Here is a 26,196-nt window from a genome sequence, read left to right as displayed (position 1 = left end):
CCCTGCCTCTGGGCTCCCACAGAGGCCTGGAACAGCCAGCTGGCCAAGGCCTCCAGAGTGCCTTGGCCTCCGCCCCCACCCACGGCCCCGAGATAGATAGGGGTATTTTTTTTTTCTTTTAGGAGAAGAAAAAAAAATAGACCTAAATGAAGAGAAACACCAACAAAGAAGGAGAGAGGCCTGCAGAGTCACGTGGGGGCAGAGACCAATTGGGCCTCTGGTGGCCCCCCCCCCCCGGGCGGGGAGGAGGAGGACGGACGGACAGGGCCAGCCTACTGTCCGCCCGCCGCCCGCCGTGGCGTGAAGGAGTTTCCGTGTGCCCACAGTCGCCACTGCCCCACCTGGGCCTCTGGAGCTTCCCCTCGGACCCCCGGTGCCCACTGTCCACCCTCATCCAGCGTGAGAGCTCGCCTTCCGCTCCGTAAGTGAGGGCCTGGGCCCAGGCCTCTAATGGCCAGCCTCCCTCCTCAGTGCCTCCCTCCGGCCTGGGCCGGCCACTGCCTGCTCTGCTGAGTGACTGGTGCCCGCTACTCTGGGCAAGGAAGGGGCCAGGGATCTCCCCAGACCTGCCCTTCCACCATGCTACCCTTTCTTTTCCCCTGGGTGGCTGATGGGAGGAGCTAGGCCTATGGGGACAGGCCATACAGGGGTCTGTGGGTGTCCTGCTGTCTACGAGTGGCTCAGTGCTCACAGGGCTGTCTTGGCCCAAGTCTCATAGTCTGTGAGTGTGTCCTGAGTCCCTGGGTCTGTCTTTGGGGCTCTGGGCCTCCCTGCCTGCTGTCTCTGTGGATGTCTCTGAGTCTGTGTGGATTCGTGCGTCTGTCTCCAGTATCCTTCTGTCAGTCTGGGTTCTGTGGCTAGGCCAGGGCTGTTTGCTTCCCTGGGTAGATAGGTGAGGGGCGTGATTTCCCACATGTTGAGCTGGAACCTGGGGCTGTGAGGGGTGGGTACAATGAAGGTCTCCCAACCTATGACAGTGGAACCTCTGAGGGAGGGGGTTCTAGGTGGAGGAAGAAGGGGAGAACTGGCTCAGAGCCCAGCCCCCACCCCCCTGGACCCCCAGCCCAGACTTGCTCTTACACTGCCTGGGTCTTCTTCAACAATGTCCAGGAGACCCCAGTGGGCTCCACCCTAGGGAAACTGACTAGGGACCTCCCCAGCCCGGCCCTCCGCCTCAGTCCTTTTCACTGTGCTGCAGAGGTAGTGCCCCTCCTGTTTTCCACTTTCTGAGGGCCCCTCCCTGATGGGGAGCTGTTCAGAGGCAGTAGCCCCCGCCCCCCAGCTCCTGCAGACACTCTTGTTTCTCAGGGGCTTGGGGTGGGGAGCCTGCAACTAACTCTCTCTCCTTCCTCCTCACCAAGATTCGTCCATGGAATCTCACGGAAACCGCAGAACCCCTTCTGTAGGGCCGATCTTTTCCATTTTATATGCGGAGAAACTGAGGCTCAGAGAAGCGAAGTGAACTGCCCTAGCTTGCACCGCAAGTCGGCCGCAGAATCTGCCCTTCATTCCGCAGCGTGAGCGAGATGAGAGGTGGTCCGAGCGGGGTCTCTGGGCCCGGGCTCGCCGGACCAAGGCGCCAGCTTCAACTAAAGCCAGAGGCCTCGGGGCAGGTGCCCAGACGAAGCCGGCCTCAGCCAAGGGTCCAAGCCTTCAGATTTGGGTCTTTTGGTCGGCTGCGTCGCTGCCAATGCATAGCTGTAGTATTTCCCGGCTTGAAGATCTCGGCTTTTTGACTTCGCTTTCCTCAATACTGTCTCCGACTCTAGGTGCCCGAGGGGGCGGAGGCAGGATGCGAGCAGGCGCCTTCCTCTCTCGGGTCTCAATTTTTTCATTTGAAAATTGAGAGTGATCTTGTAGATTCCCTCCAGCCCAGGGCAATTGCTCGGCCTGGGAATCCCTTTGCACCCCCCCCCCCCCGGGGCCGCAGGGCACTCTCTTCCCGTTCCCAGCCCGGGTAAGAGCGCAGAACGGGAGGGAGAGGGGTTTCTTCTGCACCTGGGCTCCGTTCTCCCAGCTCCTGCGCCCTCGGTGGCTTCAGGTCCTCATCAGACCTTGGAAAACTCCTAGAGTGGGATTACGCCTCACGTTTCCAGCCAAGCAAATTGAAGCTCAAGCGTTTGTCCCAGGTCTCCCAACTGGACGCCGTGGATCGATTCCGCAGTTTCAGGCATGTGCTTTGCCAACACCACTTCGGTTCATCCGTACGACCACCCTTAAGGAAGTCCAGTCATCATTCCCACTTTACAGATGAGAAAACTGAGGGGGAGGAGATTTGCTTAAATCTCTAATGAGGAAATGTGCCTGGGCTGGGCCAGAACCCAGTTCCTAGCCTTAAACCCGTGTCTTGGCCACGGGCCCCCATGTTCAACCCACCTACTTCCACGCTGCAAAACGACCAGCACCCTCGGCGTGGTCCTAGCCACGACTAAGCTGGATTTACAAACAGGGACTCGTCCCCTTCCACCGCAGGCGGGTGGCCCGAGGCTCCCAGGCGCCCAGCACCTGCCCAGATTCTGGGACGCCAGGGCTCTGGGGTCCGGGATGGGGATGAGGGACCGAGAAGGCGAGGGTGAAGGCGCAAGCCGGGCTCAGTGGTAGCGGAGGGCGCGGGCCGGGCCTCCGCCCTCAGATACTGCAAGGTATAGAGGGGCCGGCCCCTGGCCCCGGCGCGGCGGGTTGCCGCAGCACGCACTGGCGGCGGAGGGACCCTGGTCCCAGGTGCGCCTCGGCGCGGCCCTGGAGGCGGCGGGGGCGGGGGGGCGGGGAGGCGGGGTGCGGGAGCGCCCAGGCCCCGCGCCGCCAGCCCCGCGCCCCCGCCTCCCCGCCCCCGGCCCGAGCGGCCGTCATAGCGGGCGGGCGGCGCTGAGCCCGGGTGCAGCTCATCGCCGGCGGCGGCGCGGCCGGGAGGTGCGGGGCTCCGCGCGGGCGGGACGCGGGGCGCTGCTGCTCGCGGGAGCGGCCAGGTGGGCTCCGGGCGGGCCGCGGCGGCCGTCGCGCCCCTTCGTGCTTCCCTCCCGGCGACTTCGACTCTCCGCCCGAGGCTGCTCCCCCGCCTCGGACTCGGCCTCTCGGGGCCCGCGGGGTCTGCGCCCGGCTCGCGGCTCCACGCCCGGCGCCCGCCGTCCTCGCTGCGCCCTCGTCGCCGGCTCTCCGCCCGACGTCTTGGTCTCGGTGGCACGGCCTCCCGTTGCCGTCGCTGCCGTTGGCTTTGTCTCTCCCGGCCCCGGGGCCCGGCGGTCCGCGCTTTCGGGCTCTCCGCCCCGGCGCCGTCGTTGTCCGCCTCTCCCGGCTCGAGCGCCTGTCGGGGTCCGGCTCTGCGGGGCCGCGCCTCTGAGCTTGGCGCCCGGGTCTTGCCGCTTTCCGTGCGTCTTCCCGTCCCCGACCCCCTTACCGGGCGCCTCCGTCTCTCCAGGTTTTCTCTCAGTGTCTCTGTCACTCTCTCTCTCTCTGCCTGGGTCTCTCCCAGGTTTTTCTCGTCTCACGGTGTCTCCGTCTGTCTCTCACCGACCACTGTGTCTCTGCTCTGCAGCTCTCTCCCGGGTATTCTCGTGGGGCCTCTGTGTCTCTCAGTCTCTCTGATCTGTCTTTCTCATTCGTTCTCTCTCGCCCTCTCTCTCTCCCACCCTCTCTGTCTCTGTCTCTACCTCTAGCTCTCTATCTCTCCATCTTTCTTGTCTGTCCCTGGTCTTCTCTGACTCTGCATCAGTGTGTCTCTGTCACTCTCGGGTTTTCGTTCTGTCACCCCAGGGTACTCTCTCCGTTAAGCAGCGTTGGTCGGTGTCTCTCGCTCTCCTTTCTGCCCATCTCTCCACCTCTCTCAGTCCCTGCCTCTGTCTCCCTCCTCCCTGTCCGATCCCCAGAACACTTGGGCCCCACTCGGCCCGGCTTCATTGGCGTCTCTCCGGGTGGCGGAGCCCATCTCGTTTTCTCAGAATCGGGGTTTTGTTCTCAAACGAACGAATGCGGATCAAAGCGCATCGAATCCACGAGTCCCAGATCGGGTGCGGGGGAGGGGGGCAGCTCAGGAGGAGCCTCTGGGAGGGTCGGGGAGTGCGCGGGGCGGGAGGGCCCTGACAGGGTCAGCAAGGGCCCGGCATGGAGCTCCCCGGGGCCCATGTGCTCCAGGCGGCTCAGAGCGTTCTAGTGGGTGGCCCGCAACAGGCCGCCTTGACCACGGCACTGGGATGGGGGCCAAGGGCCGGGCCCAAAAGGAGGGCGCTGTGGGGCTCGCGGCCGCGGTGGTGCAAGACCCGCTGGACCCAGGTCCGCCTCGCGGCCAGTCGCCATCCTGCCCACGGTGACCCTCTCCTCCCTTCGCAGGCGGACGCCGCGGGTATGGACTATTCGTACGATGAGGACCTGGACGAGCTGTGCCCCGTGTGTGGGGACAAGGTGTCGGGTTACCACTACGGGCTGCTCACATGCGAGAGCTGCAAGGTGAGCGGGCAGGGGATGGGCGTGGAGGACTGGGAGCTGCAGGAGGACAGGAAAGCCGCAAAGCCCTGCTGGGAGGTTTAGGACTGACTCCCTTCTCCCCCAGGGCTTCTTCAAGCGCACGGTGCAGAACAACAAGCACTACACGTGCACCGAGAGCCAGAGCTGCAAGATCGACAAGACGCAGCGCAAGCGCTGTCCCTTCTGCCGCTTCCAGAAGTGCCTGACGGTGGGGATGCGCCTGGAAGGTGTGCACGCCCCGCCCGGGCTGCCGTCCCTTGACCTCTGGTGGCTTGATCTCTGGTGGCGAGAGGGGGCAGGAGGTGGGAGTGGGAGGAGGAGTGAGGGGAGGGCACCGCTGGCCTTCTTAAAGTTTCTGGGGCCAGGCGATTGGCCCCTCATGTAACATTAGGGCCCCATCTCTGTGGGGGAGGGGAGAGAACTGATGTCGGTCTGGGTGAAGGGGTGCATGCACGATCAACCTGGGTTGGGTTGAGAAGTATCTAAAAGTGAACCCCAGGGAGATGATCCTCTCCCCAGCCCTTGGGGACAGGGCAGCATAGGCCAGAGCCCCACAGAACTCCTCCCTCTGGCAGGTGTTCTGTAACAGCCCCACTGGCACTGCATGCCAGCCAGAGCCAAGGCTTTTAATATCTTTACTAGACAAATCCCAGTGCCACCACTTACAGGTTAGGTGACATTGGGCAAGTTCCTTAACCTCTCTGAGCTGCAGGTTCCCCATCTGAAAAATGAGCCTAATAGTAACCCCTTCCTCCTTGAGTTAGTGAGAGGATTGCATGAAAAAGCTCCTAGCATGGTGCCTGGCCCGTAGAAAATGCTCAGCAGGTTAACTATTATTGTTCTCATTATGTATGTTATTACCCGTCCAGCATCACTGTGCAGCCCTTACTCACCCAGCCCACCCATCTGTTGGTCTGTCCATCCATCTACAAGATTCACTCAGTTCATTCACTCAGCGGGTTCTTAGCCAGGTCCCAGAGGGCTGGGGAATGGGGAACAATGGCCCCCCAGAGGACCCAAGCCCATCCTTATGCTCCCCTCACCAGCTCTCAGTCCAGAGGGGGAGGAAAACATTTCAGCAGGAAAGGCTCAAGCTCTTTGAGGGGTGAACAGTCATAGGCTTCCACCTCGCTGGCCCCAGCCGGGCTGCACGCCGAGCAGGCAGCTGTTGGTTAAAGTGGTTAAATGATGTAGAGAGCCCCGGTGCCTCTGAGAGCTGCAGCCGCAAGTCCTGTCACCTCAAGGAAGGACTCCTGGTGGAAGGGGGATATCCTGTCCTGTCCCCAGAGCCCATGTCCCCAGCTCCAGGTGTGGAGGGACCTAGGAGGGCTGGTTATTATGAGCAGCAGAATCCTCGGATTCTGGGGGAGGGAGCAGGGCTGTCCACCCCCGTGGCAGGAAGATTGGCTGCCTGGGGGAGCCCCGAGATGCATCCCTTGTTGAGCACTGCCCTCTCCCTCCTCCTCTCTCTTTCTCCTGGAGCCCAGGATGGGGTCCTGTCTGAGCAAGGGCTGGGGCCACACTACAGCTGCAGAGACACACCTGTTGGGTCCAGCTGGTGACACATTCTTGGCCAGGCAGTGGGACATCTGGTCAGCAAGGGAGGTCCCTTCCTTCAGCTAAGAGCCCCGGCCAGCCCTAAACTCAGTTTCAAGTTTGAAGGCAGCTGGGAAAGCCTGAGTTATTTTGTAACAGGGGTTCAACAGAGTCAGGCAGTCAGTCAAGAAGCAGCTGGACACTGGGAGCCACCTGTGAACAAGGCTGACCAGGGCCCGCTTCCTGTCACCATCTCCCTGCCAGGCCCTGTGCTGGGCACCTGAGCCCATTGCTCAGCCCCCAGGAGCTCTCAGCCTGGGTCCAGGCCCTGATAGCCCTCAGCAGGACAAGAGTGGGTGAGAGCAGGACATCTGGGGCAGGGTCAGTGAATGCTGCTGGGTGAATCCAGAACACTCTGGGTGTTTAGTAGGCACGAGAGAAGGAAAGGGTTTGAGGCAGAAGGAATAGCAAAAACCTGGCCAGGTTAAGGGGGCTGACTTCGTCTGCTGACTCTGGGGGAGCCCCAAGAGGTACTTAGCTGGGCAGTGACCCAGTCAGATCTGTTTGGGGAGGAGTTGTGAGTGGGGCGGTTTGGCGGGTGGCCTGGAGGGGGTGAGCCTGCGCCTCTGCCTCTGCCCACAGCTGTGCGCGCTGACCGCATGCGGGGCGGCCGGAACAAGTTTGGGCCCATGTACAAGCGGGACCGGGCTCTGAAGCAGCAGAAGAAGGCACAGATTCGAGCCAATGGCTTCAAGCTGGAGACAGGCCCCCCAGTGGGGGTGCCTCCACCGCCCCCTCCCCCACCGGACTACATGCTGCCTCCTGGCCTGCATGCACCTGAGCCCAAGAGCCTGGCCTCTGGTCCACCTGCTGGGCCACTGGGCGACTTTGGGGCCCCAGGGCTGCCTATGGCTGTGCCCAGCGCCCACGGGCCACTGGCTGGCTACCTCTATCCCGCCTTCCCTGGCCGTGCCATCAAGTCTGAGTACCCGGAGCCCTACGCCAGCCCCCCACAGCCTGGGCCACCCTATGGCTACCCAGAGCCCTTCTCTGGAGGGCCCGGCGTGCCCGAGCTCATCCTGCAGCTGCTGCAGCTGGAGCCAGATGAGGACCAGGTACGGGCACGCATCGTGGGCTGCCTGCAGGAACCGGCCAAGGGCCGCCCAGACCAGCCTGCGCCTTTCAGCCTCCTGTGCAGGATGGCTGACCAGACCTTCATCTCCATCGTGGACTGGGCACGCAGGTGCATGGTCTTCAAGGAGCTGGAGGTGAGTTCCTCCTCCCACCTGGCTGGCCGCTGGATCTGGGGTGTCCTCTCAGCTATCTAAGCCTCCCTCTGGGCCCCTCCTTGGATGGGGCTGTCTTGCCCCCTGGCCCCAGGCAGGAAGACCACACTGGGGACACTGAGGAGTGTTTCTGGCTCATCGTGGCCTTCCTTGTCCCTCTCCCACCTCCTCACCCAATCCTCCCTCTTTCTCCTTCTCTATTTCTTGAGTATCTATCTCTCACAGCCTCTGCTTCTTTTATCTCTGCCTGTCCCTGTTGTCTCTCTCTCTCTGGTGTGCTCACTCTCTCCTTCTTATTCTCTAGTCCTTTCAGTCTCTGTCTCTTTCTCTCCCAGTCTGGGTCTTCATAGACATTTATCTCTCCTTCTCTGAGACCCTGGGCTCTCCCAAAAGATGAGCTGAGTCCTTGGGAGACTGTCTCTGGCTGCCCAGCCCACCGTCATGTAGAGTCCCGCTCATCCTGTCCTCCCATTTGGAGAGGCCCCCGTGCCCTGCTAGCCTCAGATGTCGCAGAAGGGGTCTTAGTATCTCAGAGTTTGGAATACTTGCGAACCCTCTCCTTCCCAGCTAAGGTGAAAGATCTTACTGTCCCTGCATCTCTCATGTGTGATGGTTGGTCCCATGTGTGAGTGTGTGTGTCTGACGTGCAGGGAGAGCTAGGTGGGAGGGAAGGTAGGGGACTGCAGGGCCTGCCTCTCAGCTTCTAGACCAGGCAGCTTCCTTGACTCCAAGGCCTTCCATCCCCCTGGGTTGAGGTACCTGCAGCTAAAGTGAGTGGGAGAGCAGCAGGAGAAACTACGGCCAGACGCTGAAGGACTTCCTAGTCATCCCGCCTAGCGGTTTGAGGCGCCCAAGACTGGGGAGCTGCCCCTCTAGTGACCTGTCTCCCTATGAGCAGGGTGTTCTGCCAACCTCAGAGGCACCCCCAAGCCTGGCCTACCCCATCCTCCCGGACCTGGACAAAGACATGATAGGCCTTTAGCCCAGGCCTATGGATGTTTGCCTCTCCCGAGCCGGCCCCTTGGCTGTCTTGGGGCTGGGTGTGAACAGCAGGTTCTGTTGCCCTCCCTGCTGGGGCCACTGCAGCCTTGAGCAGCATTGTCAGTGCTGACGCCACTCAGGCCTGGGCTTCCTCCGGGGGCATGTGGCTGGATGGGCCGGGGGCACTGCTTGCCCTTCCAGGCCAGGTACAGGGGGAATAAGACAAGGGCTTGAGACATCATGGGACTGGGGCCCCATCAAGAATTGGTGGCTCCTGCTTCTACTGTGGAGGGCCTGTCCTGGCTGAGGCCTGGGGATGAGCCACGTGTCTGTCATGGGCTGGGGCTCCACCCCTGCCCCCTCTGTAGGCCGACCTCATGGATAGGACAAGAGGCGGGGCCTTGAATGATCCTGTCTGCCTTCTACGCCTGGCTGGAGGCCCTGGAGGGGGATGAAGATCCCAAGACCCTTGGGTTGGTTGCCAGCTTTCCCTCTAGGCATCCCATGAGCCCCCAGTGCAGAGGGAGGAGGAACAGAGCCTTTCTGGCCTCCCAGAGCCCTGCATCCAGGGGCAGGGCACTTCCTCTGGCCGCCTTCCTGGTCTCTCGGGGTTTTTCACGCAGGATGGGAAGGGCTTTTGTCCCAGCTTTGCTGAGTGTTTTTTCCTGCTTCTGGCTTCTCTGTGGTCCAAACCTTCCTGCTTCCCCTTCCCAGAGTCTCTGAATCAAGCCTAGGAATATGAACCATGGTGACTACCCTCTGTAAAGGAGCCTTGCATATAAGTACCAGCCCAGCCCTTAGAGGGCCGCTCATCAGCCATGTGGAATTTCTTTCCCAGCTAGTCCAGTGAGCTCTGGGAGGTGTCTGTTTGCAAAACCAGATATAGGGAGGTACAAAAGTGGGAGGGAGCTGAGTGATGCTGTTCTCCCTTTTGACTGAATGAATGTTTATCCCCCCACCTCCAGGCAGGACACATCCTAGCAGGCAGCAGAGGGGGCTCCCTAGCTCTGAGAGTGGGGCAGCCCTTGGCCTGGGCATAGGGACATGAATTGGACCCAGGAGGCTGCCAGTCTGGAGGAAGAGACAGACATGCACATAGCTTATGCCAGCACAGGGTGCCCAGGACCTGAGAGCAACAGAAAGGGACCAAGGGAGCCCAGCAGAAGAGCCAATGGCTCTTTTTTTTTTTTTTGAAGTATAGTCAGTTTACAGTGTTGTGTCACCAATGGCTCTTTCTAAGGAAGTTGCGGAAGGTCTCTTGGATCTGCACCTCTCCAGAAAGCAGTCGGAGAAGTTTAAGGGCATCGTTCTGGAAAGTAGGAACAGTGTAGACTGAGGCCCACAGGGGTGTAAAGGTGTCATGTGTCAGGGAGCCCCAGGTGGTCCCATGAGGCAGGGCTGGGGAGGTTGGCAGGGTCCGGAGCAGAGCTTGGACCAGGAGGAGGTCCTTTGGCAGTGGGTGACAGACAGCCTGCCAGGGCTGGCGGGGGCCCTGTATCCCAAGGAAGGACGGGCTCCCACCACAGAGCCTGAGCTCTCCCCAGAGGCCCACTCAGCCTTCTATGATACTGATAACGTCCTACTGCCCCAGGGGAGGCCTGGGGTCTTTGCTGGGCTGTCAGGGGTGCTGGCAGCCTGGATATTGGGGCTCCAGATGTCCTCCTGGGGTTCTCCTCCTCCATCTTCTTTCCTAGCTTGGATGTTCCACTGTCTGTTTTTCCACTGCACACAGTCAGTGTGTTAGCTCTGACATGGCCCAGAAGTTAATAACAGAGGCCAGAATCCAAGAGGCCTATGGTTCAAGTCCCAGCTCTGCCACTTACCAGGTGTGTGGCTTTGGGCAGGTGACTTTACTCCTCTGGGCCTCAGTTTTCCCCATCTGTAAAAAGGGAGAGTTGAAATAGAAGCCCCAGGGCTGATGGAAGGCTTTGGGGAGCTGGGACAGGTAAAGCACTTAGCACTGGTGCAGCTCCAGGAAGTGTTCAGCAAGTGGGGGCAGCAGCTCCCTCCCTGACTGTGCCTCTCTGTTGCTGTACCATTAATCTATCCTTGCAGGTGGTAGACAGGCCTGGCCAGGAAGAGTGGGAAAAGATACATTGTGTCCAGGCTCCCCCGAGAGTGCTAGAGCTCTGGGAGGAGATGGGGCCCACCTCACCCTGGGCTTCCAAACCCGCTTAGTACCTGCAAAGTAGCAGACACTCACCGGTAACTGCCGCTCAGCGGGCGCAGAGGGTAGGCTCAGGCAGCCAGCTTCTCTGGACAGTCCTGTGAAGGACAGGCTGGGAGGATGAAGACAGGATTCAGGGAGCTGGAGACGAGGGCCAGGGGTGCCTAATGACCCATCTTGACATCCGTTCACCCTCGTCGTCCAGCTCTGAGGCCTCTAATGGGCAACAGATTTAATTGTTTAGATTTATATATGGTTTCATTTAAGGGGCAGTCACTCTGTCAGTCCTGGGCTGGCAGGTGACAGCCTGCCGACCACTTGGCCGGGAGAGCGCCGTGGCCAGCCCGTGGCGTGTCAGCCACTGGAGAATTACGGAGCCCGCTGGCCTTCGGCCGCCAGACTGATCAGACCCCAGGGGGCTCCGGAGGGGGCCTGCTGGGAGGGAGGTCATCTCAGCACCCATAAATACCCGATCTCCGAGGCAGGCTGCAAAGTGTCAAGGCTCCGGGAAGATTTGTGGCAGGAGGGGTGGGCGGCTGATGGGCAGAGCAGACAGGCCGGGCTGATGAGGGACCCCAGGGCCCGGACTGCAAATGTCCTTGTTCCCAAGGTGGCAGGGCGGGCAACCTAAGGGTACAGGAAGAACCTTTTGCTTAGAGAGAAACCCACTGAAGGTGAAAACCAGCCCTCTTTGGTTAAGTGAGCCTCTTAGCCACCTGCTTTCTCATGGAGAGGGGCTGGCGGCCAGGGTCTTCTGGTTTTCTTTTAAATAAAAAGGGGAGTGCGTGTGTGTGTGTGTGTGTGTGTGTGTGTGTGTGTCTGTGTGCGTGCGTGTTCATCTGTGTGGGGAGTGTTTGGAGTTTGGTGTCTTTATCTATGCATTCGTCCATCTAGAGAGAAAACAAATTGCCTGGCTGGCGGGTAGGGGACCCTGGGCCAGGGCAATATCCCCGGAATAGCCGCCTGTATGTCCACGGAGCCCTTCCTGACTGACACCACTGTCCTCACAAGTTTTCTCTAATCAAGAGAGGGAGGCTCCCCCCTTCCTGCCTTTTTTTTTTTCTCAGAATAGGAAATCAGGGCAGAGGAGGGTGTGTGGCTCAGTGGGAATCTGAGGGCCCAGGGCACCAAGGCTCGGCCACCATAGTGCACCTCCCTGCCCCGCCGCCCCTGTCAGCCCCGCAGGCAGGGCTGCCCCCACTCCCGGGATCCGAGGTCTGGGTACAGAGTCTGCTACTGGGTCATTGTGACCCCCTCTGCTTTCTGCCCAAAGCTCAGCCAGCTTATCTTCCAATTCTCCCCCTTATCTCTGTGCTTCCACCTCCCCACCCCCGTTCCTTTAATTCAGGCACAAGGGTGTCTGCTCCTGAGGGCCCCAGTGAGTGGGGGGCCAAGCGCAGCCCCGCATGTCCTCCCTCCTCCTCTGCCTCCATCTGGGTCGCCCACGTTGGGCCAGCGTGACTCCCTGAGCAGGCACCTCCTGCCTGGGCTTCAGGAGTGCCCAGAGCCCAGCTCCCTGCCGTTACCTGAGGGGAGCCTCTGCCCCCTCATCTGTAATGAGCAGGGGTGTGGAGTCCTGGGTGTGCTGGGAACGGGGCCTGGTCTATGTGTTCGCTGAGCCTTGCCTCCCTCCTTGGAAGGGATGGTGGTGTGGTGGGGAGGCCTCCTGCCAGTGGCTCTCTGGGGACAGGCCACTCCCTGAGGAGGGATAAGGAGAGGGGTCTTTGTGATGCACCCTGCCCGGTTCCCAGTCTCTCCTGGCCCCTCCAGTCCAGACCATCTGTGGCTGAGCCTGTCCCCCTGGCTGGGTTTCCTGTTCTGACAGTAATGGGGCTCTAGGAAGAATCTTCTGCTGGGAGAAGGTAGGAGAGGTGTGGGTTCTTGACTTGGAGATGAAGTGAGGAAGGGAGGGTGGGAGGCAGTGACTCAGAGCAGGACAGAGACAGACCCTTCCTCTTGTTCTCAGCGATGTGGGCTGGAGAAGGGCTGGGCAGACGAGGTCTGAGGGAGCCTGACTGTGTCCAGCTGCTCGCTTTGCTTTTTGTCCACTTTCTCTCTCCCTCTGTCTGCCTGAGGATGGACCCCAGGGCCGCCCCCAGGAGAGGAGTCAGGGGCAGAGGGCAGGAGGGGGCTTCTACCTACCAGAAGAGAGAAGGGGGCTTCCTGGACTCCTCTGGCCTCCAGGGTAGGGGTGGTTCCTCCATGAATGTCTTGGGGAGAACATAATTTGTTCATCAAGCGCTCACCAACCTCTTCTCTGGGGACCCAGAGATGGGCTGGACACCAGCCTTGCCTTCCCAGACCCCAAGGTGTCAGAGAAGACAGAAGCGTGGACTGGTGCCGTCAGATGTTGCAGGTGCCATGTCCAGAGGATGCGAAAGTACTGAGGGAAGAGGAGGCAGTGGGGAGGGCTTCAGTGGTGGGGATAGCGAGCTTGCCATAAACTCCGGGGTGGCAAGGGTTGGTCTTCCTCCACACCTAGTGGTTAAGAGCACAGATGAGCCAGTCAGAGCTGTGTGACCTTGGGCAAGTTGCTTGACCTCTCTGAGCTCAGTACCCTCTCCCCATGCACTGGGAATAACAGCAGTACCAACCACAAAGGCTTGTGGAGCTGCAGCGTGACTTTAGCTGTCATGATTTGCATTCGCCACGGGGTGTGGCCAGTAAGGCTCCCTGGGAAGTGCCCGTTGGGTAGATGGTGGCTGGCAGATGAGTCGTGGATGCTGAGAAGGACTGAAGTCTGCACGGTGTCCTTGTAGGATGACCCACAGCATGCAGCGCAGTTCTGAACACTCAGAAGGGTTCAGTACTTGTCACTGGAGAGTTGTGGACTGAGGATGCCAGCCCTGGCGGCTCTACCTCTCTGTGTTCCTAGGAGAGTCCCTTGCCCTCTCCAGGTAGCAGATTCTTCATCTAAAAACAGGGGTTTAGGCCAGGGGAATCCCTGGGGACCCTCTGGCTCCAGCATCCCATGGTCCTGGATCCCACTTGTCATTGTCATGAGTGTCTACTCTTGCTGTGCTAGAATGTGGTGAACCCCAGACTGGAGGACAGTCCCTGCCATTGTGCCGAGTGCCCCTGACTGCAGCCTGAGGATTCAGACTCTCCCCCCGTGTGCCCTGCTCTTCCTCAGACCGCTGCCAGCCGCCTGCTCCTTCCCTGGGCCGAACCGCAGGCCCGGCGGGCCCTGCTCTCTTCCCATGAGACCGAAAGCTCGATGCAAGGCCCTGGGGCAGCCCTCCCTTTTCTCTACACGGGTCCTTTTTGAGAGATTGAGGCTATGAGAGACGTGACCACATGCCAAATGGGCACAAGGAAAAGTTAATACTAATCTCTCGCATTTGAAGGAATCCTTCACAAAGCACTTCCGTGCACGTTATCCACCAACATTTACTGAGAGCTTGTATGTGCCAGATCACCTTCTAATTCATTGCCCATGGTCCCGATGAGAAAACTGAGGCCTGGAAAGGGCCGGGGCCTGAAGCCAGGCTGTCCGAGTCCCGAGCACCTCCACTGGACCTTCCTGTTACTTTGCTAGACCCCGCCACACTCTGATGAAGAGGACAGATGGGCGACTGGACACAGAGGTTGAGCAGCTTGCCCGGGTCACATACCCAGCTGAGCCTCTGAACTCCGAGTTGGGAGGAGGAGGGGCGAAGGGCAGGTCCCCGGCAGGGCCCTGGCTGGGCCCTGGCTGGACCCTGGCCGGACGCCAGCCCCCTGCGTGCCTCTCCCCTGCAGGTGGCCGACCAGATGACCCTGCTGCAGAGCTGCTGGAGCGAGCTGCTGGTGTTCGACCACATCTACCGCCAGATCCAGCATGGCAAGGAGGGCAGCATTCTGCTGGTCACCGGGCAGGAGGTGACCAGGCCTTACTGTGCCCCGACCCCCACCTTGTACTTCCAGAATTCTGGGTCCAGAAGTGGTCCTAGGCTTCTCCCTGGGAGCCCTGAATATCAGCCATTCCCCCAAGTTCATGGGATACCCACTGGCCCAGCCTCCCTTTGACCTAGCTTTGGCCTTGAGAAGAACCAGCCCCTGAGAGCCCTGCTCTGGGGAAGCAGCTCAGGGATGTTGGCAGCAGTGGGGGTGGTAGTTAGGGAGGCTCTTGGAGGAGGTGATGGTGGCGCTGAATAGTGAAAGAATAAATAAGGGCTGGGGAGGTGGTAAAAGATGGTGGAGGGGCAGTCCCCTCTCCACACAGGCAGAGGGGATAGCACGGGAAAGGCTCAGAGAGGCAGGTTAGAACTGTAGAGTCACTGGGGGCTACTGGTGTGCTGGGATGTGGTTGAGGGGACAGGTGCTCCGTGGAGGGTGGGATGGGGTGAGAGGTAAGGCTGGAGGGGTGGCTGGGGGCTGGTGTGGGCAAGACCTTGCAGGTCTAAATCCTGAATGAGTGAATGAATGAATGAATGAATGAATGAATGGATGGTTGGACGGGCAAATGGTTTTAGGCCCTAAAGAGCTCAGAGTCAGAATTTGGGTGCTCAGAGCAAAGAATTAAGAGCAATAGGTTGGGGGGGCGGTGGGCTCTGGAGACTGAACAGAGAGCCACAGAAGAGTTTTAAGTGGGGAAGGACACAGCCAGGTTGTAGGCGAGGAAGCACATGGAGGAGGCAAGACAGGTGGTGAGGGGGAAGTGGAGGCAGCGCTCAGAATGCTGGGGATCTGGGAGGGGACAGTCAAGGGGGAGGTGAGGGGGGTGTAGGGGAAATGGAGGGAAGGGAGAAGGAAAGGGAGGTGGATGCCCAGGGTCTAGCCTGGTGGAGGGAGCATCGCTCCTGGGTGGGGCGTGGATACAGGAGGAGTGGGTTTGACAGGTGTTGGCAGGATTGGACACTGAGGTCAGGCTCCCCATCCTACCTCCAACCCAGGCCCTTTGTCCTCATCCTCTGTTCTCACCTGGGTGTCTCAGGCCATCCGGGGCCAGGGGAAGGTGGTCTTAAAAAGGAGTCTGAGGTGTGAGTGTGTTTGTGTTGGCCCATGTCAACATGTGGATGGATGTCTCCAAGGCCATGGGACTGTCCTGTGCGAGTGTGTGCCTGTATTTTATTGTGCAAATATCTCCACACACCTAAATAGGTAGGTGTCGAGCTCTGCCCATTACCTTGTAGGTGGGAACACATACAGGGCTGTGTGTCTGCTGCGTTCCCCTACAATGTGCCCACACAAGGGCGTGTGTGTGTTCCTGTCCTGAAGTGGGGGGATGGCCCTGTGAGTGCGTCCCTGCGTGTGTGTGAACGTGAGCTGAGGTGTGGCCACATCCCCGGTCAAGTGTCTATGTGTGGGTGCGTGGGCCCCGGGCAGTCATGTGGCCGCATCCACGTGTATCCAGGCAGAGCTGCCCTGCCCCTGCCCCCACCCCCAGCACGACATGGTACTCACTGCAGACGCCACACAAAACACAAAAGCCGCTTGTACCACTGGGCCTGGCGGCGGCTCTTTGTGCATGAAGCACCCTTCAGCTCTGCCTCTGCACCCACCTGCCCGGTGTCGGCTCTGCTGTGCGGGGGCCCTCAGCTCTGGGAATGGGAGGAGAGCTGGGAGCCTGGAGGGGTCCAGCGGCCTGGGGAGATGCTGCCCCCGCCCCCTCAGCTCCAAGGCGGGGCCCGTCTGACCCCCTAGCCTCCTAGCGGGGCCTCCCACCCACGCCCTCCCGTCACGTCCCCGAGCAGAGCCTCCAGCCTGGCCCGCCGCCCTTGACCCCGGTCCTCTGCCCTCCCAGGTGGAGCTGACCACGGTGGCGGCCCAGGCGGGCTCCCTGCTGCACAGCCTGGTGCTTCGGGCGCAGGAGCTGGTGCTGCAGCTACACGCACTGCAGCTGGACCGCCAGGAGTTCGTCTGCCTCAAGTTCCTCATCCTCTTCAGCCTCGGTGAGTGGGCTGAGCAAGTCCTGGCCTGCCCCGGGGTGGCAGGGGCCTGGGTGGATGTCTGGGCTGGCCAGGAGACCCCCAGATGGGACTCTGCAGTGGGAGGCCTTGGTGGGGCAAGGACCTCTCCCTTAGTAAATAAGGTTGTGAGGGGGCCTGGCTCTCAGAATAGGGCCTGCCTCCTCCCTGGGCCTGAGTTTCTCTGTTCTGAAGCACAGAGGCCAGGATAATGTCTAAGACTTGCCCTTTATGGGACAAGGACCCCTCTGGTAAATTCCTGGCTGAAAGCCCTAGAAAAGTACCCATGCCACCCCAGAAAATACCCGTATGATTTCAGGAGCTCTGATCCCTGGCTCCCATCCTGAGGTCCCTGTTTGTCCTAATTCTCTGCTCTAGCGGGGCCTAAATTCTGACTGTGAGATCTTTGGGGCCCAGACCCCTTTGCGCATTCATTCATTCACTCATTCAAAAAAGACCCCAAATCTGTCTTCATGGAGCTGACCTTCTCTGGAGAGAGAGACAATAAGCATATGATTAGTAAAATGTAAAATTAGTGAATGGGTGAGTGAAACGTATAGCCTGGAAGACTGTGATAAGTGCTAGTGAGGAAAACAAAGTGGGGCGGGGGGGAGGGCAAGCCCCGCCCACCAGCTCGTCCTGCTCGCTCCCCCACGTGCCTGGCATCTCCCTCCTGACCCCAGCCCAGCCTGGGCCGCTCACGTCTCTGTCTCCACCGGCTGGGCTGGCCTCCTTCTGTCCTTCTTCACCCAGCAAGCCATCTCCTGTGCCCAGCGATGCTGCGATTGTAGAGGTTTTCCCTGCTCTCAGGTGGCTCCTGGTCCGGGAGAGGCCTCCAGCCAACACCGTCAGGGCTGAGATAGAGAGATAGGGAACCCAGGGAATCCTGGAAGACTTTCTGGAAGAGGGACATCTGAGCAGGGTCTTGCAGGATGTGTAGGAGTTTTCTGGCTAGGTCGGGGTGGAGAATAAATCTTTTAGCAGAGATGTAGATAGGATGGAAGGTTGGAATTGAGGGCTATGGATGCCTTGTCACCTGGGGAGGGGGCTGGATTGAGACGTTGTCTTTGTGGCAGATGGCATTGTAGCCACAGTCTGGCAAGCGTGTCCTGCTCAAGAGTGTGGGGAGCAGGAGAAGCAGAGGGCAGAAGCATGCTGGGAGGTGGTGATTAGTGAAGTGTTAATTGGGGGAAGCCCTATGCTCAGGCCATGGCTGTGTAACTGGGTGCCTGGGCTGGGTCTCAGGACTCTGGGTCTGCTGGAGGGCTTATCTGCAAGGCTGCAGGGGTTGGTAGGGAACAACCATGGTGGGAGTGGGGGCAGAATCTTGGGCAGCCAGTTAGGAGCCTGAAGCCCTTAGAGGAGCCTCAGGGGCCTCGGCCCTGCTGGCTCCAGCTGCAGAAGCCCCCTCCCTCCTCTGCCTCCAGTGGTACCCTCCTCCTGATCTCATCTTTGACCAGCTCCGGGAACTGGCTCAGCCAGAGCCATGGATGTGTGTGGTACGGGGTGTGGAGGCTCCAGGGGTTATGTGTGTGTCTGTGCCTTTGTGTTAGTGTCTTTGTTTCACGCACGTACAGACTGAACTTCCCTAGGCTTGTGTTGTGAGGAGAATGTGTATGATTGAGGAGTGACTGGAGAGATCTGGGGACATGTGGGCTTTGGAGGGGTGGTGCTGGGGGGAACATCGTATTGCAGTGTGGGTTCTGCAGCAGTTTGGGTGGTTTGTGAGGTGACAGTTCTTGACCTGATCACAATCAAGAGGCCACGAGGGGGTCCTGGGGAGGGTGGGGCTTCCAGCACCAGGTTCCTTGGCCAGGGCTCCTTGGGCGCTCCCTGCAGAACAAACACCACGGGGAGTCTTGGCTCCCCAGACAACCCAGCGCCTGAAGCATGTGCCTGCAGCCCCAGCCCCTCTTCCCACCAAAGCCTGAGCGCTGGGGACTGCCAGGCCCAACACAGCTCTGGCCTCACCAGTGATAAATCCAGGATTCCTCTTTCTGTGGGGTGCGGGGAGGACAGCCTTGTTTGAGCCCCGCCCTCTTCTCCCAGGTCCAGGCGAGGGGCTGTACTCAGCACCATGAGTGCCCGGCTCCTCCTACATGCGAGCCTTCATCCTGTTTTCCAGAGGAGGCAGTTGGGGCCTGGGAGATTGGGAGTGTCTACAGTTCTTGGCTGGAATGGGCTGGAGGGGTGGGACAGAGGAGTGAGAGTGTGCGTGTGTGTGCACACGCGTGCACACGAGAGGTAGGATGGAGCAGTGGTTAGGAAAAGGGACTAGGGACACACCACCTGGATTCTAAATCTGGACTCTCTGATTATGGCCCTTGAGTAAGTCACTCTCTGAGCCTCTATTTCCCCATCTGTAAAATGAACATCATAACTATCTTAAGCTTGCTAGGAGGATTTAATAAGAAAATTCCCCAGAGCGTGCAGTGCATGGCCTCACCCCTTGGAATATGCCTCAGTGGTGTTTTTATCATAATCATCATTAAGTTCATGAAGAAATGAACAAATTAATGAATGAAGTGAACGAATGAACCAGTCCATCTCCATCTTTATCCCATACTGTGTGACTGGCACAGTGCCTTGTCTTTGGGGGGCAGTGACACGGGTCTGGCTGAGATGGTGGGGGAATGCTCTGCCCAGCAGGCCAGAAGCTATAGTAAGGTTGGGGCTGTGAGGGGAGGAGAAGGTCCCAGGACCTGGGCCTCTTTGAGCTCATGGGTACGCAGTGAGCGGAGGGCCAGGTGAGAAGCAGAGGCCGCTGGCTGACAGGTTCCAGGTGAGGAGAGGAGACTGAGCAGGCCAGTGTGACCAGGGCTGGGCCACAGAGGAGAAACCAGCGACACCTAGGATATCAGGGAAGCCTGCTTGGAGGAGGGGCCTCTGAGCTGGGCCTTGTAGTAGGAGTAGGAGTGTTCTGGGTGAGACAGAGCAAGCAGCAGCAAGTGCATTCCAGACTGAAGGATTGGCTTGTGCAAAGGAATGGGGAATCCTGAAATTTTGGGTGTAGCTGTGGGGCAGGAAGAGGGTGAAGAGGAGGCTGGAGAGGTGGGCAGGGGCCGAGCTTTGTGAGGCCTTGAATGCCAGGCCAAGTACTTTGAACCTTCTCTAGGGAAGGATTTTCAGCAGGGAGTGACATGATCAAATTTGCATTTTAGAGAGGTCCTTCCAACTGCAGCACGGACAAGGATGGCCGGTGGCACCCTGGAGCCCTTCACGAGGCTAGACCTGGGTCTGGGGCGAAGTGGACAGATGTGGGCAGGACGAGGGGGAAGACTTGCCCACCCAGAGCCTGGAAGGTGGGAGGGGGATACTCCTATGAGCCCACCCAGACCACCCTGGCTGGGTCCCCAAGGGAACTGGGGCCCTGAGAGGAGCCGCCACTTGCCCATCCTCCTCCAGCTGGCATGCTGGGTGTCACCCCGGGCCAGTGCCTCCCTAGGCTGGGCAGCCTGAACCCGTGTGATGACTGTCCCCCGCCCTTCAGCCCACTCAGCGCCTCCTTCTCTCCTGCCTCCACAGAAGGGTGCCATTTGGCGTCTAAATAGCCTTCTCAGGCAGGCGCGAAGGCAGGTAAGGAGGTTTAATTAAAATTAGTGCCTCTCTCCTGGCAATCACGGTGTTTATGAAGATGGGCCCGGCTGGCATTGTTCTGCAGAGGACTTAATCGAAGCTTAATGGATTGACCTAACATTCGATTTCCTGACTTGCATTGAGGCGGCGGCAGCAGCATTCCCTTAAGCGTTTGCAATTTACCCACTGCTCACGCCAACAAAAGGCGGCCTGAATAGCAGCCCCACTCGAGGGGCCATTGTGCGCGGGGGCGCCTGCCTGAGTCACCGCTATTGGGACAACATTCTTTATGCCTCACTGGAATGAAAGGATTATTCAAATATTCAATTAAACCGTGAAAAGGGGGCTTTTCTGAGAACGTAGGGGCCCCCAGCTCCGCAGAGCTAGCGGGCTGCTCTGGAGGTGGGGGTGCCATCTCCCAGCCCCCTCCCACCCCCCACCTCTGGGATGTCTGGGGGCTGAGCAGACCCACCTCCAGCCTGCGGCCCAGGGCCCAGAGCTGCGCAGCAGACGAGGTCCAGTTCTTGGGTGCCCTGTGAGGCAGAGATTAATTTGCCACCATTTTGCAAATAATAGGAAACTGAGGCTCAGGTTGGGGAAGGGAGATGCCCCAGGTCACCCAGCTGGTGGTGGAGCTGGCATTTGAGCCCCTGACACATTAAGGGAGTGTCTCCAGGTTTGGTGGGTGCGGAGGAAGGGCATGGGGTTCCAGGAGATGTTGGCTCTGCCACCTCTGTCATTCCACAGAATCTTCACAACAGTCCCTCTAGAGGGAGGGTGGGAGATGGGGCATGACTTAACTGGGATCTCTGAGGAGAGGGTCGAGCCCGGCATCCAGAGTAGCCCCTCTGGGGAAACCAAGGACCCCAGACTTGGGGGCCCTTGGACAGGACTTCTGGGTTGGATAGAACGTAAAGTTATCATGTCCAATCCCGCAGGAACCCATGTCCAGGGTGGCCCCTACCCCTGCTTGCCCACAGGGCATTAGAGCCAGAGAGGTCTGGGTTTGCCTCTAGGCTCTGGCATCTATTGTGTACTCCAGGCCCGCTCCACTGTCCCTGTGGGACGCCCCTTCTTGCCGGCCTGGGTGTCTGTAGGGATTTGCTGAGCTGGGCGCAAGGTGCTGGGGGTGCTGGGGAAATGGCTCTAGCGTCTTGTACTGCAGCGGCTGGGGCTCAGTCAGTGACTGCGCTTCCCTCCCCAGCCTCGTAGCCCACCTTGTGGTGGTAGCGGGGTCTCCAGCCTGCCGAGAGCTGCAGGACCCAGCGAGCTGCTAGGAGTGGGGTGTCCCTGAAAGCTGTCCTTGTTCTGCACCCCCAACCCCGCACTCCACCCTGTTGTCCCTGGCATGCTGCTGCTGGGAACAGTAAATCCTGGTAAAGCCAAGGGTCTGGTCCTCCCCGGCCCCTCCCACTCCTGCCTCCACTGCAGCATCTTAGTCAGTCCTCCCACCACCCTCACTGTTCCCTCTGGGCCCCTTTACTGCTATGTGGCCTTCAGCTGGTCCCCGGTCTTCTCTGGACCCCCAGCCTCCCACTGTGAATTGTCAGAAGACAATGTCAGGAGAATTGCCCTGCCCTGTGGATGGAGGAGGGGTTGAAGGTAGATGGGGCAGGATTGGAATGGAAAGAGACTGAGAAAGAGATGGGGCCAGTAGGTACCTCGTGCCCCCAGGAGGCTAGTTAGGTGGGGAGACTTCCCATGACCTTTGAGTGTGTCTGGAGAGGGCCAGGCTAGGGAGCCGGGCTGGTGTGTGTGAGTGTACAGTTGGACAGGTTATTTACTGAGCAAGGGCACCTAGACAGGGGAAGAGTAAAGGCTGAAATCCAGCCTGTGTGCCCCCCACCAAGCTGTCTCTCTGTGGACAAGGGGGAACTTCTTTCTAATTGGCACAAAGGTGCCATATGGGCTAAAGATGATCATGGGGTGGCCGGGAAGAATCTGACCCTGGCTCGCTTACTGAAGGGAGATGAGGGGGATGTGGTGGGTGGAGGATCAGGGGCCCAGATCCTGCCATACGCCCTGGGTCCAGCTCGGGTTTCCCTAAATCCGACTTTGGACAACATACGTCTCGGCGGGCATGCTGGGGGCGGCTGGGGATCAGGGTTGCCAGGAGCATCCAGCCCTCCTGGCGCAGCGGGTGTTAAGAGGGATTAGAAGGGCCAAGGGCTGCGTGTGCGGGGCTTCGGACTCCTGCTCGGCAGCAGGGCTGGGGGTGATGGGAGCAGAGGGGAAGTGGATGGATGACCATTTTTTGAGCCTCTGGGTGCCACATCCGAGACAAGGTGTGGCCAGGACCAGGGGATGGGGACAGGTTCTGTAGATTCCTGCTGACCTTCAGGCCCTAGGCAGGGCACCAGCTGGAGATACTGCCCAGGAGCTGAACAGTGTCTGGGAGCAGTGAGGAGGACTCCCGTGACAGGAAACTGGCTCTCCAGGAGCACCCCTGGGGGCCACCTGTGCACCCACGCTCCCTCCACAGCAAGGTGGGCAACCGCCCCTTTCATAGAGGAAGAAGGCCTTTAGGTCAGGAGAGGACAGGGCACAGGCCACAGATTCTAGATGGTGGGGCTGGGATTTGAACCACCATCCACTTCATGTTAAAGACACTTTATTTTTGGTCTCTTCACTGGACCTCCGGGGTAGGAGAGGTATTAATCACACTGCTCCGTCCCTGGTTCAAATGATTATCAGTCCCCACAGAGCCACCTCCACCCCATTCGCAACCATTCCTTCACGTTTAGCTTGGCTCTTCTTGTTTGTCCCTGTTCTTACATAATGTGCGTGCTTTGTGCAAGCATTTTTAATTTATGTAGGTGGCTTTACCACGTAGATCTCATTTTTGGGATCTCCTGTTTTTGTTTTTGTTTTTTGTTTTTCCCCACTCAGCCCCATGCTTTCAAAGGCCCATCCATTTGCTCTGTGCCGTGTCTGCTCCATTACTTGTGTCTACTGCACAGGACTCCTTGGGGCGCAGCCACCACGTGGCCATCCAAGCCACCTCTCCATCACCATAAGTACGATTGCAGTGAACATCCGTGGCCCCCCACGGCCCCATGAGAGAATTCCCCTGGAGTACTGGAGCCTCTTGTTTGGTCAGGGGGTGGGCCAAAGGAGTGCCTGTCATTCTCTAGAATGAGGCCACCAGTCCATGTGCCGTGCAGCTGGGGGATGAGGGTGACAGGGTGGTTTTGACTGTGGGGCTGGGGATGGTGCTGTTCGTGGACATGGTAAGTAGGAGTAATACTCATAACACTGACCCATAGAGCCTTGTTCTGTGCCAGACACTGTTCTTCTGAGCACTTTCCACATACCCACATCCTGAGCCCTCACAACAGTCTTGTGAAGTAGGTGCTATTCTCACCCCGCTTTGCAGGTGAGGAAATTAAGAGGTTAAATTAAGACTGCCCAGGGATACCCTTGGAGAGGCTGGTGGTGGTCTTGGTGATGATGGTGGGGATGATGACAATGGCAGCAGTGAAGGTGATGGGTGATTGTGGTGGGGTGGTTGATGGTGGCCGTGTTTGTCAGCACCACTGGGGTGTTAGCATTAGTGACAGTGATGGTGGTGACGGTGATAACGGTGGTGACACAAATGATTATGGTTTGGTTGTTGATGGCAGCAGTGGTCATGTCTGTGAAGACAGGGATGTTGGTACTGGTGACTGATGGCGGTGGCAGCGTTCGCCAATAACAGTGACGACACTGCGGTGGTGACGGGGAGGTGGTGGTCCGTTGCTGCTGGTGGCAGGGCCTGTGTCTCTGGTGACCACAGGGATGCTGGTGTTGGTGACACCAGTGACAGTGTTGATGCTGTGATGGGGCTGGTGACCGAGCTCCTCCCTTTGCAGATGTGAAGTTCCTGAATAACCACAGCCTGGTGAAGGACGCTCAGGAGAAGGCCAACGCCGCCCTGCTCGATTACACCCTGTGCCACTACCCGCACTGCGGGGACAAGTTCCAGCAGCTGCTGCTGTGCCTGGTGGAAGTGCGGGCGCTGAGCATGCAGGCCAAGGAATACCTGTACCACAAGCACCTGGGCAACGAGATGCCCCGAAACAACCTGCTCATCGAGATGCTGCAGGCCAAGCAGACTTGAGCTTGGGCCGGGGAGGGGCGTGGGGGACCAGGCTGGGGCCAGGGGAGGGGCCGCAGCATCCCCACGGCCCTCCAGATGGTTTATTTTATTATGCTGACCCAGGAACCCCACCACATAGGCCCCTGCCCCTGAGCTTTCCGAAGCCCTGTGTTTGGGAAGGTGGGTGAAGGTGGGCAGGGCCTCGCTGAGGTGGGGTGGCCCCCACTAACCCCTGGCCCTTGCCTGCCATTCTGAGTGCCCCAAGGAGGCGCTGCTAACCCCTCTCTTCCTCCCCCTGCTCCCAGCTGTCTGTCCTGGGGTCTGGACCACAGGCCCAGGGAGGAGGTTCGGTTTCCCTGGTGGGCCTCAATGTCCCTTGAATCACAGGCCATCCCTTCCCCCTTTCCTGGAAATAGAGGCTGAGAAAGGTTGAGTGGACATCAGTACTGGGGGACAGGGGAGGGTCTCCATAACCCCCTCACAGAGACCAGAAGGGAAGCCTTCTGTTTTGTAAACGAGGGGTAACAGTTTGCAAAATTAGACAGGGACGCTTGGGCCCTAGAGGACACTAGGAGACAGGTTAGGACAAAAGACTTCCTCCCTAAACCTTCTACCCCAACTGACTTCTGCAGGGGAGAACTTTGACACGTTATCTGAAAAGAATTTTGCTACAATCATCTTTCTAACCCTCTCCCACCAGAGGAGACGTTTGGCACCATCAACATGCTAGCCCCACTCACAGTTGGCCCGTCCAGGCTGGTATTTATCTGCAAGGCTGTAGTCAACAGGTTTTTTTGTTTGTTTGTTTGTTTGTTTCTTAATTTAGATACTCTTTGAAAGGTGTGTGTAGGGGGGAGACAGGGGACAGATTTGAGGACTGAGGCTGGGATTTGGGGATTAGCATGAAGTACGAATAGCCCGTGGTTTCTCCCCAAACACCCTCACACCAAGTACCCCACGGTGGTGCTGGGTGATTATTTCTGAGCCCCTGCTCCAATCCAGAGAAGAGCTGTTGCGATCCCCCCACCCCACTAGATGAATAGCCGAGTGGCCTGTGGGGGGGTTCGGTGTCTCTGTGGGTGGGAATGCAAGTGACCTTGGGGAGGGTGTCTGGGTCTCCACATTGGGGACACTGCCGATGAGCTCAGCCTCACTGGCCCCATCCCATTGGGTCCATTGCTGCAAACTCTCGAAGCTGGGCTTCACCTCCCGTCCTATGTCCTGAAAGACGCTCTCCAGAGCCAGGCACAAGGGAGAAGCCTCGGCTGTCCTCTGTCCCCGGGCTGGGCATCCACTGCCTGTCCTGCTTTCACGTTGCCGTTGCAGCTTCCGCTGAGCCTGCCCAGGTGGAGGTGACTGAGCATCCCTGCCCCCTGCCTTCTACCACCCTGTCTCAGTCCCTCCCCCTCCCCTCTGAAATGTGCCCCCCTGGCCAGGCTGGAGACCCCCAGCCCCAAAATAAAAAGTGCCCTTAAGAACCCCCCAGCCCCCGCAGCCCTGGAATAAATTTTGCAATTAGTTTCCAGCTACCTTTGCCTAGTTGCATTCTAGGGCCAAAGCAAAACCTCCTAGGTGGTTATGGTGGTCTAGGGCAGGGCTGTGCTCCAAGTGGGGTGGTGGCGACATTCAGATAACCTTTGGTTCAAAACTTGGGGGAAGCAGGCTGGTTATGGGGGCCAGGTGGGGGACACCAGTCACTGCGGGGGGGGGCCTTTGGGAGGACTGGGAGATGCTTGGGCCTTCTGGGGCCTCAGCCTCAGTTCCATCCTGGCATGCATCTCAGCTGTTATCTTGGGCAGAGGAAAGAGTCATTTAATGAGCACCTGCTGTGTGCCATCCCTCACCTCGCTGTCCTTACAGTAGCCCCGTGAGGCAGGGGTTATAATCCAGGAGAGGTACTTGGTAAGTGCCCTTTAGTCAGCCATCTGCAGGGGCAGATTCAAACCTGGGCCCACTTGACTTCAGGACACTGTCCTTTCCTCTCTGTCCATCTGGTGGCCACCCATAGGTCCCAGGCCTGGCCTTTCTCACTGATTCCTTTGCCTCCCCTTCCCCCGCTTGGTGGCAGCAGTGAGCACAGACGACTCGGAGGAGCGCTTCTGCTCCAGGTGCCCTCCTGGGACTTTGCTTGCTTTGTTCCTTCGTCTTGTCCCATCAGCTCTTTGCAGCCACTTGGGTAGGTGGCAGCTTCAGATTACAGACGAAGAAGCTAAGGTGATGTGTCCT

General features: G+C 59.0%; 1 protein-coding gene across 1 annotated transcript; it reads left to right on the top strand.

The window, feature by feature from the left end:
• The first annotated feature begins 258 nt into the window (after positions 1-258).
• Positions 259-24,693, top strand: NR5A1 (nuclear receptor subfamily 5 group A member 1). The gene is made up of 7 exons (XM_031450433.2): positions 259-421; positions 4,324-4,440; positions 4,544-4,685; positions 6,637-7,262; positions 14,170-14,289; positions 16,154-16,301; positions 23,744-24,693. The coding sequence occupies exons 2-7, from the start codon at positions 4,339-4,341 to the stop codon at positions 23,989-23,991; spliced, it is 1,386 nt and encodes a 461-aa protein (XP_031306293.1). The 5' UTR covers positions 259-421; positions 4,324-4,338; the 3' UTR covers positions 23,992-24,693.
• The last annotated feature ends 1,503 nt before the right edge of the window (positions 24,694-26,196 follow it).

This window comes from Camelus dromedarius, chromosome 10, assembly GCF_036321535.1.
Source record: "Camelus dromedarius isolate mCamDro1 chromosome 10, mCamDro1.pat, whole genome shotgun sequence".
Lineage (NCBI taxonomy): Eukaryota > Metazoa > Chordata > Mammalia > Artiodactyla > Camelidae > Camelus > Camelus dromedarius.
Note: the sequence above shows the minus strand (reverse complement) of the source record. Positions and strands in the feature narration are given on the sequence as shown.

Bases quoted from the DNA above. Each gene is read 5' to 3' on its own strand.
- NR5A1 (XM_031450433.2), top strand. From the start codon at position 4,339: ATGGACTATTCGTACGATGAGGACCTGGACGAGCTGTGCCCCGTGTGT. The intron at 7,263-14,169 runs GTGAGTTCCTCC...TCTCCCCTGCAG, and splicing joins TGGTCTTCAAGGAGCTGGAG to GTGGCCGACCAGATGACCCT. The intron at 16,302-23,743 runs GTGAGTGGGCTG...CTCCCTTTGCAG, and splicing joins CCTCATCCTCTTCAGCCTCG to ATGTGAAGTTCCTGAATAAC.